This window comes from Genypterus blacodes, unplaced genomic scaffold, assembly GCF_046128005.1.
Source record: "Genypterus blacodes isolate CSIRO-AG114 ecotype Tasmania unplaced genomic scaffold, CSIRO-AGI_Gbla_v1 ptg000042l_1, whole genome shotgun sequence".
Lineage (NCBI taxonomy): Eukaryota > Metazoa > Chordata > Actinopteri > Ophidiiformes > Ophidiidae > Genypterus > Genypterus blacodes.
Genome location: NW_027466855.1, coordinates 598101 through 612574, shown reverse-complemented (window position 1 = coordinate 612574; position 14474 = coordinate 598101). Strand labels below are relative to the sequence as shown.

The following is a 14474-nucleotide window of genomic DNA, read 5'->3' as shown; positions in this document are numbered from 1 at the left end:
TCAATGTTTGATGAGTCATAGTCCTTAACAATGATCTCACTGTAATCACTAAACAGCCGGGACAAATGGTAGTAAGTGACTTCATCTAGTACATTTATTAAGTGTGTATTTAACTTTCATTCATTACAACAAAATGTACTAAATAGATCAAGTAGATTTCATTTGCAATATCAGTAAAGTGAATATGTCAGCGACCACCAAATGCCACATTACTATCACTACCATTATTACTATTATTATACCATATATTACATATTTACATTTATACGTTCCATCAGTTTAGCATTGTTAAATGTAGAGAAAGGTCTAATTGGTTCATGGATTTACGGTGTTAGAGCCACCTTTATGCTCCTTGAGCCACTCTCACAAAAGTCTGTGGCCTTCTTGTTTGTACAAGTAAAGGAGAACAATTCTTCAATCAGATATTAAGGCTGTCTCCCTTATCTCTTAAACAATTATTCTCCCCAAAAAACATCAGCAAAAAGTAATCAAAACGCCTACAGTACAACAATAAAGCTGAAATATGAGACAACACCACCACCTGCTGGAATGAATCCGAAATGCACTATGACCTGCAGTTGTCAAAGTCACCAAAGGAGGTCAGGATATTTCTGCGAGTGAGTTCACTCAATTGTGTAACGTGGAGGATTTTTTTCTCATGCCCTATAAAACTTTATAGCTTTCCACATAACCTCTTAAAACCGTTGGAGATAAATTGTTTGGCATATGAGTGTAGAATGTTGATGCAGGCCACCGCTAACTAGCTGAGTGAACGTTTCAGCCACAGGAATATTCCACTCTTTGTTATTCATCCAGATAAATACATTCTACCCATAATGCCATGACTCACCTGGTACACCACAGAAGCAATGAGTGTCTTTGTGGTCTTTGTTGGAGTTTCCTGGGGTTAAGAAAATTACCCATCTGTGCCAGGAAAACCCCTTTCAACCTTTACGATTCCCTCTTTATTGGCACATTATAGGCACATTACTGTTTAAGGCAGACGCTCTCAGTGGGATTTAACAATAAAAAGGAAGTAGCATTTCCTCTGATCCAAAATTATGCGTTTTAGATCGCTCTAACATTAAAGGCCAAACGCAACTGAGGAAAAATAAGCTATAGGGACTAATCTACATTTAAGTAAAATGTCTCCACAGTAGGTAATGTGTAACTAGAGCTCATAAAACTGCAGAAACCTTGATATAAACCCCTGCTCCACCAGAAACACCTGTGAAATGTGACCCATTTTGGATCCATAAAGTCTCTTTGCAGACACATGAATATTTTCAAATGCCAAAATGTGTCATCCTCCCCGGTGAAGGGTTTGAACAGTGCAGCTCTTTAGTGGAAACTCTTAATTCAGAGAAAACTAAAGCCGCATAAATGGCTTCAGTTGCCTTTCCTTCATAACTCTGTAAGGAAAATCAGTGTCCTGCACAATGAAACCAACCTCTCTGCGTGACCTCTGTAACATCTGTTTTAGACTATGTGGGGGATGGTGTGTGTTTAGATGGCTGCATCTCATTTCTTCTCTTTCATTCTGTCCTTCCCTTTTTCCTTGACTTGACTCGTTCTTTCTTTTCTTTCCTTCAAGTCTGTGCTTGGAAGTAGAAAACAGGGGCATACTCCACATTCCTATTGGAGAGTCTGAGTCAAACACTGACAGGCGGAAGCAGGAAAGTCTCTCTCTCTCTCTCATACACACACACACAATCCAATGTTCATATGTGGATTGTGAATATGGATCTGAAAAGGATCTAGAATAAAAGTTCGTGGAGTTTACAGAACAGAGGATGTGGGAAACGCCCGTAACAAGCACACAAGTACTTAATATATGACATCACTTCGCCTGACTCACAGCTGGGATAGTCACCGCATCAAATAACTGGCCAACGCACTTTGCCATCAAACACACTCCGGACAGGAAAGGTCCGCATGAAACCGGCGACCATTTTGGATCATTCGATACATTTCATACATTGAAGCTATGGGAGATTTGAGCCCACATGTCCGAAGAACTTACGCGGTAACATTTGCCCTTTCTACTTGTCAATGTAAGGCACGCCCGTTTACCTCTCGGTGCTTGGCGGGAATAGCCAATGAAATTAGAGCAGTGGACAGACTGACAGTTCTAGCGACCAATCGGAAGCAGGGAGTTTGACAGAAGGGGCGGGGCGAAGGCGTGGTTCTGTACCTAGGGTGTCGCCGCGGTGGCTCCCATTCGAAGGCGACGGCGGTCGTCTGTATTTCAGCTTCTTATCTCTCCCGAAAACGAAATAAGTCCGAGAAAAGTTCTTTACTTCGACACACTTTCACGTTGAGATTTTTGCCAGATTCTCCTTGGCCGAGGAGGTCGCAGCAGGGGGTGTGGAATGACGGTGTGTGCAGAGAATCTGAATTAGCTCGCTGTTAGTTTGAAGAAAGAGTGAGTCGGGGTTGAGAGGAGCCATTTTGTCCCGACTGTGTGTGGGAGAAAGAAAGAGTGGAAAAGAGGAATCACACGGAGGGAGATTCTATTTTTACTTTGTGTTCTCATGGTGTAGGGGAATCCACTCCGGCTTGGGAAACAACGTAACCTTTCGGACACACACTTATTTGGGCGGTATTTAGCCAACTAGCTATCCGAGCTAATCAACATCATCCCAGGCTGTTGCCAGTGCAGAGACGCGGGGCGGCAGGTCAGGGTGGCTCGGAAGCTTTAGACTCCACAAAAACGCTGCTGGCTTATCGCTTTTTGTATCCATCTCGGTGAACACAAGCTGTATTTTCAATGGCGAAGAAGACGTACGACTTGCTGTTCAAGCTGCTTCTGATTGGAGACTCGGGCGTGGGGAAGACCTGTGTGCTGTTCCGCTTCTCTGACGACGCCTTCAACACAACCTTCATCTCCACCATAGGTAAGGAGAACAAGGGGGGCCCTCCATTCCGGTCCGTGGACTTGGTTCTGATTCATTAGAAGCCTCTTACGGCGCGCTTGTATCAGTTTGACAGGACGTGTTTGGATAGCCAGCCGGCTAATAGGTTAGCCTCTCTCAAGGCCCCGCTCGCGTTAGCCTCAAAAGGCTACCTACCCTGATTTATCGCCTTTTCGTTTCATCCGGGTCTTAAATTTACTCGTCATAACTTACCTGCTCATCGTTATATTTCATATTTCTGTCTAGTACTGACCGTTATGGGCTGTTAATGTGTTTTAGGAGTCGCTGTCATGTCAGTTGACCCAGTAGCTGGAGCGCTAGGCTAGGCTAGACGGGGAAAGCTAACACAGGGGCCGTGCTGCTGTTCAACCAGCAATATTCCTCCCAATCTCTCATAAATAACGAACACACGTCAATATCTCAACCCATCGCATTTGACTCCACGTTAATGACGCGGTTCATTTGAGATGACACAATTGATTGAGCAAATCTCTTGATGTTTTACCTCCATGAGCTGATTATAGATATTACACAAGCTAAGCCCCTCAAAAAAGAACCATAAACAATTCATCATCACGGGCTCATCTGCTTTTCTCCCTTTCTGCGCATGCGCATGCCATCATGCTCACATGAGTCAAGTGTCAAACTATGTCAACTCCCTGCACGGCCTATATGAAGGCTCCAGTTGTATTGATTAGAATCAGCTGTGAATACTGACGGAATGTGAGATGTGTTTGTCCACACACTGTTCCTGAATCCTTCATATGTTGTACATTTGATTTCTAATGTGGCGTCTCTGTTGGTCTAGTGTTGGCAGCTCTGCGCTCAGTAGGCCTGAAAACATCATGATCATAATGGAAAGCAGTGTTTCAATCTCATCCAGGCAAGATTCAATTAGTTGAGGTAAAGCAATGATCCAGTCTGCTGCTGCAAAACCCTGAGTCACATCTCCCTATGTGTTTATGTAGATGTTCATGCTGCAGATGCTTTGTCTTTGTCCTAGCTGAAGTTTATGTCTTGAGATTGAATCAGTCTTTAGTGGTGGTTGTGTGGTTTATTTGGCCTGAAGTCACCACTTATAAACTCATCCAGTGTGTAAAATGGACTCTGTGCTGTGATGCTGGAGGCAGGAGAGCAGCGGTCCACACTGACCGGGTCTTCACACCAATATCGACCTTTGCGCTTTGCTGGCTTTACAGCCTTCCATTTGTAGCAAGTCAAGCATTTACGTACTCTATATGTAATGGGAGACAGAGATTTGTCAAACCATAAAAGTTTGACTCTACCAGTCCCATCAAGGTTGCTGTCCCATTAAGAACTCCAATCTGATGAGGTCGTTGTGTGAAATGTAGGGAAGAAGGCAGTGCTGCTTTATTCTGTGTTTCACTTTAATGTGAGGCAATGATCTTGATTTCTTTTCTTATGTCACCAGATTCATAAACACGGTAAAGAATAAAGAATATTAACTGTATCAGTTAGTCTGCTGTCTAATTAACTCTGACGGTTGGGTCTAACATGATGACCGTTTGATTATGGGTTGATCTGTCTATCCATCTAAATTGATTTTTGTATCAAAATGGTGGCAGATGCCTCACATTAGTGAATTAGTGCAAAATGATGGCATTTTATGTGATTAATTATTCGCACATGATTAAAAACCTGGCAGGTGTGATTTTCCTCACTTTGAGAAAAATTCTTGCATGAACCAAATAGTTTTTCTGTATACTTTGTTTTATAAAGCAGTTGATGTTCTTAACCGCCTTCTGTGAGCCGTTAAATGCGAGCAAGTGGGTAAAAGTAATTATCAAGCCAGACACAAGAATGATCACAGCAATAGAACAGAAACTATCCGCAAGTAGCAGTGCTGTCAGCAGGTTACAGCTGAGTCAGGGTTCACACACACACACGCACACATGCACACACGCACATCGGATTGATACACCATAAATTACAGACACTTCTGAAATCATCGACTAATTGGTGTGTTTGGTTTAAAGAAAAACCATACCCTGGTGTTTTAGAGTCTCAAGCTTCAGACCCCTGCTGGCTTTGTTTTACATCAAAACAAAACAATAGTGTTGTTATTTCACATCCATGTTGTGCTACACGATGGTCCAGTCCAATCACAAACTCGCTGTTATGCCGCAGACGTACACAGTTTTGCCAAACTGTGAAAAAGAAGACAACCTGGAGTAGCTTTGGGAAGAAAGGCCCGAGTCGTGGCGTGTGAAAGGAGAGTGTGGTCCTCCTCTGACCTGGCACTCATACCTTTGGAGACAGAGACGCACAGCTGCTTCTCAAAATATCCCCCCCTGGAAACCCCCCAACCAGTCACTCATCCTCCCCTCCTGTCCCCTCTGTCTCTCTCTCTCTCTCTCTCTCTCTCTCTCTCTCCAGTCCCTCTTGTATAAATTCAGAGTGCTGAATTTGCACGCTGTTGCATTGTGAAACCTCTTTGCTCCGCACATTATGAATTTTTGCACGGCGAGTGGTGAATAACTGCAGAGGAATTCTTCCTTCTGGAAAGAGCGTTTCCACCGGGACTTAAATACCATGAGCGCTCAGTTTAAGGCTCCCATTCAACATTCAGCCCTCATGGAAAGCCTCATTATGGAATCCTGCCCATTCTCTCAGAGATTGAGTAAATGTCTGATTGCACAATGAGCATATTTTCCTGGACATGCTGCCACTGCGCCTCACCAAGGGGGGAAAACCCAGTGCACTCTGTATCTTTACTCATTAGGAGGAACAGTGGAGGATTATGTGCCCCTGCTGGGAGCCGAGCTAGTAATGCTGTTATGACTTTACTGAGCCGTTTATGTTTGGAACAATTGGTGTGAAGTTTGTCTTTAGTCAAGGTACGTCGTTGTGTTTTACATTGGTGTTGCCACAGCTATCTGATTTCTGTGTTGACGCACCTCGGTAAACGTTGCGGCGCTCTCCGTCACAGCCCAAACTGCCTCTTCCTCCCGCTGCACTCATTGTTGTTTTATTTTATTTAATTTTGGCTCTGGCACCGGGCAAAAAAAACGCTGAGGCGCTAAACAGAAAAATGCTGAGGCGCGGCGTCTTAAGCCGTAGAAATGTAGGGAAAACCCTGATGTCCCTACGAAGCCGGGTCCCGTTTGCAGAAGCCCATTTAGTTTCCTATCCCTCTCTGCGTCCCTCCCTCCCTCCTGGGTGTCCATACTTTCACTGAGTCACATTTTGGCAGCTGGTTTCCTCCGTATTCTATGGCTCTGACCCGCCCAGAGCACAGCTGTGTGTTAGGACTTCACATCCACAACATCTGACCATGAGCTGAAGACACACACTTCCTCTCTAGTGCCTCACTTTTATCCCAAAAACCATTAGTTTTGTAAGTTTCTGTGAATTGGTGTGTGTGTGTGAGGACTGTACAGCTTTGTCCTTTGAATTGTTGCTGAGGGAAGTCTGTTGGCTTGTGTACCGTCGCTCCTCTTCCTCCCGTCCTCGCTCATGATGGCTCTCAGTCCCTCCCCATTCCTTGCTTTTGTCCCAAACAAATGTGGAAAATGGGTCAGGAATGTCTTCAGTAAAGATCTTGTGACACCGAGCAAGAGACGGAAAAACCTCAAGAAATCTGTCGACGCTATGAATTCCTATGTGCGTGCATGACTTTGAATGCGTCTCCAGTGAGTTTAGCCTGTAGGTGAGGAAGTGCGACCTGCCCAGGTTGAGTGAGTGTGTGTGGGTGTGGGTGTGAGCCAGCTGCTGCTGATCACACAGCTGCTCTGATAGGCCGGAGGGCTCAACATGACACTGCAGAATCAGGAAGAGATGATGTTATTGTTTTGTAATGGAGACGCCTATCACAAGCTTTCCATTTCCCCCTTAAATGTCTTCCTTTGCCTGTTTCTCATTTGATCATTATTTCCCTGTTTCATGGTCTTTCTCCAGCACCGTTTTCTTTTTCCTTCTTCTGCTGCGTCTCTTTTAGCGATGGTCCGGTCTGAATGTCATTAGATCAGTCAGATTCCTGTTTTAAATGAATCCTGAGCACCACTCTGACCTCACACACTCGATGTGAGATACCGTTGCTCAGGATACCGACACACCACACTTATACCGTGTAGAGATGAAACCCCGAAGCCAAAAATAAGATTTCTCTTTAGGAAAGGAACCTTCCCATAAGCTCATACTGTGGTGGACACGAGGCACTAAGGCACAGAGACGCCGCCCGCCCGCCCGGGAGTCTGGGAGCCCATCAGGGTGAGACGTCTGTGTGGTGGAGCCTGGGAGCTTTAATGGCACAGGCAGTAAAAGGAGGATTTGACATTTACTGAGTCATTTGTATTGAATATTTCCAAGCCACCGGCATCCCTTTCTGCATTTCACTCTCTCTCTTCTCTCTCTCTCTCTCCACGTCTCCTCTTCTGTTACTTCTATCACCACTGATCTGTTGTGTTTGTATCCTAATGTGTGTTTGTTTTGTTTTTGTTTTACAGGAATAGACTTCAAGATCAAAACCGTTGAATTACAGGGAAAGAAGATCAAACTACAGATCTGGTGAGTCGTCCTACTGCCTAAACGTACAGTATACGCAGTCACATTATAATGAAGGGTTTTGGAAGCTTTTCTTGTTGCTTTGTCTCTATAAAGGTGTAAATGGAAGCACAAGCTATTATGGGACCGTCTGGGGAAGTTAACCTGAACATGTTGGCTTGCTATTACCTTTTTTTAATAAGTGTTGGGGACAAAAGAGAGACAGGAGGAGACAGCAGCTTTGATTTAAAGCAGAATCCAGTATAACTGAGCCTTCTAGACATAAAAGTCCAAATCCCAGCGTTGCATCCTATTGCCGTATTCTCCTGCAGTCCACACAAACCAGTGACCGTGTTGACTTTGAGTTTAAACATGTACAAACAGTCCAGAGCCCTGGCTTCATTGTGGTGTTGGTCCAAACAGGAAGACAAACATCCTACTGGCACAGGGGCGACTCACACTCCACAGACGCACTCACTGTGTGGGCTTTCCGAGGGCGTGCCTGGTTTTTCTCCCTAAAGTGTGCGATTGTTTAAGTGTTCCTCTTTAATGGGACATGGTGTTAGGTTTCGGTCGTGATGTTAATGTGCTGTAAGACCACCTAAGATCAAGCACATCATGTCTGCATGGCCTTTACATGGAGCTTTAGCAGCTGACATCACCAAATCACATCTCCTGTAAACTCTGATGTTGTCGGAGCAAACATTCAACCACGATCACAGCAACGCACAAACTGGATTTTTCGTATGCCAGCCTGACGCCCTGAGGCCTTTCTCTTCTTCTTCTTTCCTCATATCTTTAGTGATAAATAGATGTTGGCAGGGTTTCCCCCCGATGGCAGATCTCATAGCTCAGGTAGATGCTTGTGCAGACGTGTGAGGAACATTAGGTGAGCCTGAGCTGTTCCCATAAACCTTCATATACCTCAACCAGGGCTGCCTCCACTAGCAAGAGTCAAAGCCTTCTTAAGTTGACCACAATCACTAGATCAGACTGTTTTTAAATGCTTTCTGTGGAGCTCGTTGTCGTTTAGAGAGGAGAATGAAAGAATACAGAGCTCCGGCTTTAATCAGACAGATTACCAGCAGCCTGTTGGCAGCTTAAATCATTACACTGTATTTGCACAATAAAAGAGTCAGCAGAGGTCGTACGTCTCCCGGCTAGATATCCTCATCATTCTCCTCTTTAATTTGCTTTTTGGTTGAACCAAACCTTTTAACTCATATTGCTGAATGACGTTTACTGACGGAGGGAGAGAGAAATTAAATTCAGAGCCTAATTAAAAGCCATCGGACCGATCCACGCCTCTGTCAAAGCCTGCAGAGGTTTTATTTTAAGGTAATAATATTATGATGCAGTAATCTGTCTCCTTGGCGATGTGACTCTAAGCTGTGCGATGGTGTCTCTGCCTCCCATGTAGGGACACAGCGGGTCAGGAGCGGTTTCACACCATCACCACCTCCTACTACAGAGGCGCCATGGGCATCATGCTGGTCTACGACATCACCAACGCCAAGAGCTTTGAAAACATCAGCAAATGGCTGCGCAACATCGACGAGGTGAGACTTCCTCCTTCACTACACGCTCGCACAAACACGGGGATCAGTGGCCGGTAAAAGACGGGACGCCAAACCACACACACACACTCACACTCACACTCACACTTACACTTACACTTACCGGGTATGAAAGCAGCCTGATGTAATGGGATCATATAAGCCTTTGGTTGAGGTTGAATCTGAAACTGAATCAATCTGGATAGATGAAGATGACATCAGTGATATCTGGTGTAAGCCCTTAATAACTGAGGAGCGGGAGCCGCTCTCTTTATTCCTCTTAAACACGGCGGAAACCTACTTGATGTTTGTATCGTGCAGTAATTGTTCATCTTAACTGTTATATTCAGTAAAAGGCTTCACACTCTGCTCTCCCATCTGTAGCGTGGAGAGAATGAGCACACACCGCACTGTGGTGTGTACTTGAGTTAGGGTGAGGGTGACATATTTAAAGAATGTCTTCCCGGGGATAAAAACATCTAGCTTAGCGTTTGTATTTTTAGCTTTCCAGACCTTGGCAGTTAACGCAAAACTTTAAATTCTTACACTCTGTTACAAAGGAAGCTCTGCTGTGCTGAGTGGTGTCGCTGAGAGAGGAGCTGATGACATCATCAGGATGTATGTGGGCCTGTGTTTGTCTCTGGACGCTGGAGTAAAGGAATGTGGCCTCATGACCGCAGATCTTTAAGATTACAGGATCATTTTCAAATCTGAAGCAAGTGAAGGCCGGTCTGTCCCTAGCAGCTGCTCCGTCTGTCCTTTGATCTGACCCCTGGTGTGTGTGTGTAGGTCCTTTTGTTCCAGCTTCATCTCTGCAGTCCCTTCTCCTCTGCTTGGCGCTTCTCTTAGAACAGAGTCACATCTTTACACCAGCTGGCTCCTCGTCTTAGAGCTGAGTTTGTGTTATTGTGTAAGAACTCTCATGGGCTGCGTTCCACACCAAGCAGCTTAATAACTGTCACAGTTACTGACCGGTCATGTTATCCTTTATCAATCCCTGGCTGCAGCATTACACCGTGACATCACAGCTCACGATCTGTGTGAAGGAGTCAGGCAGGTCGGTCCACGCTGTCCGGCAGCATCCCATTCATCTCTGAGTGTTAGGGCTGGGTCACGGAAGAGAAAGAGACATCGGGAAACGAGAAAGAAACTAAGACCTCAGGCTGCGGCACAAATGGAACAAAAGCAAGGTTGTTGTTGACTTGAGACAAAGCGAAAGTCAGGCAGAGATGTCTGCTAAACACAAATGTGTGTGGGAAGTGAGAACAATGTGGCAGAGTTAGCAGCAGATTCTGATGCAGTCATGTTTAGATGCAGAGCACTTTGTATCTTCATCGCTCCTCATCGCTCACTGAGCCTCGACTGTAGATTATTACTGTGCCACTGAAGTTTATGTGAAATCATTCGGAACAAAGATGTCCTCCCTGTGATTTGCTAATAACCGATGTCTCCTTTCGTCATTCAGCACGCAAACGAGGACGTGGAGAGGATGCTGCTAGGCAACAAGTGTGACATGGAGGACAAGAGGGTCGTACCAAAAGCCAAGGGGGAGCAGGTGAGATGGTGCAGCCTGCGCGGCTATAAGCAAACCTTCGTCAGCGAGCTCCCGAGTGCCGATTGGCCGGCGCGTTGCTGGAGCGGCGTGTTGGGCTCAGCGGCTCAGAGAGACCTCTGCAGATAATGAGGTTTCACCCCCGCCGTAAATATGACAGACTGACATCAGCTGGAACACTCGCACCGGCATCCTGTCTGCCATCGGCTGAGTCACAAGTCACATAAACACGATGTCCTCACATAGAGAGAGAGGGAGAGAGAGCAGAGGGAGCGCTCCTTAGTCAAAACAGATTTGGTCGGGAGCTCCTAGAAACGAGGCTGTGTAACGGCTTTAGTCTCCTTTCTTCCCAGTAAGATGTGAACTAAGCTGCTGTTTGTGTCACAAAGACTCATGTTTGGTGTGACAACCTGAGAGATATTAAAGGATCTATTTGGTGAACAGAAATTGCTGATAAAAGAAAACACAACAGAGCATCTAACCTGCAAATGAGTGCTTTGAGAGATCTTGAACAAGCATGATGTCTCCCCTGTCTGAGGCTTTGATATAAAGTATCAGAGGAGAAACGTGTTTGGAACCATAACTCACATTCATAAAGTCTCACTGCAAAAAGAGAATTTCACAGATATTTGTATTCAGCACTGATTTAAAGCTGCATGTTGGCCTTTGTGCTGCTGCTGAGTTCAGGGCCCCTCAGCACAGAGCCCACAGTCTCTCTGCAGCGCCGCAGACCAGCAGCGACTCGTCACGCTGCACATTTAGCAACATCACATGCAGATCTACTTAATCACCAGCTCTGTGTGTGTCAGTGTGTGTACGATACCTGATCTCTGCTCCTCACAGGTGATCGGCCGTGTTATTTCTGGACCGGACCCCCTCTAGTTGTGTTCCTCTCTCACCCCTCTGACTCCTCCCCCTCTCCTCTCCCTCCACAGATTGCGAGGGAGCACGGCATTAGGTTTTTTGAGACGAGCGCCAAGGCCAACATCAACATCGAGAAGGCTTTCCTCACGTTAGCAGAAGACATCCTCAAAAAGGTGTGTGTGTGTGTGTGTGTGTGTGTGTGTGTGTGTGTGTGTGTGTGTGTGTGTGTGTGTGTGTGTGTGTGTGTGTGTGTGTGTGTGTGTGTGTGTGTGTGTGTGTGTGTGTGTGTGTGTGTGTGTGTGTGTGTGTGTGTGTGTGTGTGTGTGTGTGTGTGTGTGTGTGTGTGTGTGTGTGTGTGTGTGGTCATGCTGCTTATGAAAGGCTTGTAAGCGGTTATTAGGGATTTGATCATAATGGATTCCCATGTAACAACAAAACACTCTTTATGTGATGTCATGCATGCCACAAGCAGAGGGGTGAGGCTCACACACACACACCATACAGGTTTTATTTTCTCTTGCCTCATAAGAGCATCAGGTGTGTGTGTGTGTTTTGTTGGACAGGGGAATTCCTCCATTGCATCCTTGTGACTGAACAAGAGCTTTATTAGATACTGCATCATTCTAAGTATCAAAAGGGAAGTTGTAATCTTCTGAAGGCCTTTTTATGTTTGATTAATATGCAGAATTAAAGGCAGAACATTTTTATGAAGCAGGAATTCCACCCAAACTAATATAGCAGTTACATTTTAAACCTGTAGTTCAGCCTTATTAGCTCAGTTTAAGCACTGTGAGATCCTGCGGGACCTATTACACACACAATTTACCTGCAGTGTGTGTGCGCGTCATGTATTAATGTGTGTGTGTCTCATTCGTGACAGACGCCCGTAAAAGAGCCCAACAGTGAAAACGTCGACATCAGCAGCGGAGGCGGAGTCACAAGCTGGAAGAGCAAGTGCTGCAGTTGAACAAGTCCTGTCCTCACTCACTCACATGCACACTAACACACACACACACACACACACACACACACAGACACACACAAACACAAACACACACACACACACACATACAAACACACACACACACACACACACACACATACGCACACATACGCACACATACGCACACATTCTCTCTCTCTCTATAACTGCTAACTCTAACTCTCTTGCCCTCTAACCTGTCTCATGAGTTTTCTTGCACACTGACACTCTTGTCTTTGTCTCTTTATCAAAATAAACAATAAACCACCCCCGTACTCGTCTAACCCCTCCTCCCCCTCCCCCCACCCCCACATTCTCCCACTCTCCATCCGATGATCGTTTTTATTTCCGATAAAGAGAAAATCGCGTCACGTTTCTTGTCATTTGTTTTAAAGAAAAAAAAGAAGAAAAAGACAAGAAAAGACAAGCTCATATTTTTAATCTTTTCCTTTGCCTGAGCTCACCTGGTTGGACACGCCCCCCTCCCTCTCCCCCCTCCCCTCCCCCCCACCCGCAGCATTCCCCCTTCAGTCTGACGAATGAAATAAAAAAAGTAAAAAAAATCTAGTAAAAAGAGACAAAGGTAGGATTAACATTTTGTACACTTTGTGGGGTTTCTGTTGTCTAACCGTATTTGGTCATTAATGATTTGTTACCAAGTGACAGAGGCGTGGCTTGCTCCTTTTTCTATGTGGGGGTTTATTTTGTCCTGTGCCTTAAATGGAAGACAGGGGCGGGGGCTGTGTGGTGGGCGGAGCCACATCCACCCAACGAAATTACAATGTACTATTCTGTCAGTTTTGCCTCCGACTGTCCGGGCCGAGCAGAACTGCAGCAGAAGCGTTTGAATTTCTCCTCCGGCCAAGAGAACGGCATTATATGTCCGGTTTCTGTTTTATTCTCATCTGTATGATTTACTGTTTTTTGATTTCTGTTTTTTTTTGGGTTGAGTTTATTGTTTTGTTTTTTTCCTGCATGCAGATTTCTTTGGGTTGGTAGCGTTTCTTTAACGTTTGCCACTGGGTAACTCGGGTGGGAGGTTCAAAAGTTCTCTTTGGAAATTCAAACAGTTTTGCAGATCCATTAAAAATAAGCTTGTTTAAGTTAACTTGTTTGTCCTCAATCCTGTCTTATGTCTCCACTTGTTTCTGATTGTGAAGGTTGACACTGCGTTCAAGTTCAGAATGAGTGAGATGGGAGAAGTGTGTGTGTGACCTGAGGAGGAAAGAGTTGTCAGGAAATGCTGATCTCCGTCCATTGAACTCTGAAACGTGAAGGTCGGAAACTTGCAACCTTGGCAGAAACATACAATGAAGCTCCAGTGTGCTTGCTTTAACTTTCAGACGTCTTTCTTCAGGATCTCCCTGTACTTTGGCTCCGTTTCAGAGCTTGTTGGAAGGCGGTTGTGCCACTTCCCTTTTCTTTGGAGAACCTGAGAGGAATTGGAACTGAAATTCAGCATGAGGGTGTTGTGATGCGAAGCTGTTTAAGTCTTAATAGGCATTTAAAGGCTTCTTGTTTTTCCTTTTAACTAAATATAGACTCTGCAGTCATGGGTTAGATTTACCAAGCGTGAAACAAAGGACAGTCCAAGCCACACATTTCTTCGATAGGTCGATCTTGTTTGCATGGTAGTGGGGATTCACACAGACTGATGTAAGCGTGCACAATTACAAGTTCAGCCTGCCACATCTGATGCACAGTTCAGCACCAGGGACAGCGCACCTAAACATATGGTCTTTAAATCCAGACTGGAATTAGCCAGGAAATGCAGTAAAAAAGTTTGATAGTTGGGTTTATTTGCATGGATGCTGTGTCTTTGCTTCGTTGTTGGCTTTAGATCATCTGTAAGCTCGAGGCTGGACTTGGACTTGACTCAACCGCACTGCCGATGGCTGGACAGCTGCTGTGCCCACAGTCTGAGGCCGCTAAGAAGTTCACACCTGCTTTCCTAAGATTGCAAAATCAAAGACGGAACTTTTCTTAAGTGTAACAAAAGTTTACAAACTCTACAACCTGCACATCATTGTTTATACTTCCACTCAACAGGAATCTTGTATTCTCGTCACTAAGAGTAATTATCTGGACAGGTGTGTGTGATG

At 45.1% G+C, this 14474-nt stretch overlaps 1 protein-coding gene across 1 annotated transcript; it reads left to right on the top strand.

Moving 5' to 3' along the window:
• The first annotated feature begins 2199 nt into the window (after positions 1-2199).
• On the top strand, positions 2200-13475 carry rab10 (RAB10, member RAS oncogene family). Its single transcript, XM_076148706.1, has 6 exons — positions 2200-2897; positions 7382-7442; positions 8839-8977; positions 10440-10529; positions 11462-11563; positions 12271-13475. The coding sequence occupies exons 1-6, from the start codon at positions 2771-2773 to the stop codon at positions 12355-12357; spliced, it is 606 nt and encodes a 201-aa protein (XP_076004821.1). The 5' UTR covers positions 2200-2770; the 3' UTR covers positions 12358-13475.
• Positions 13476-14474: the final 999 nt, after the last annotated feature.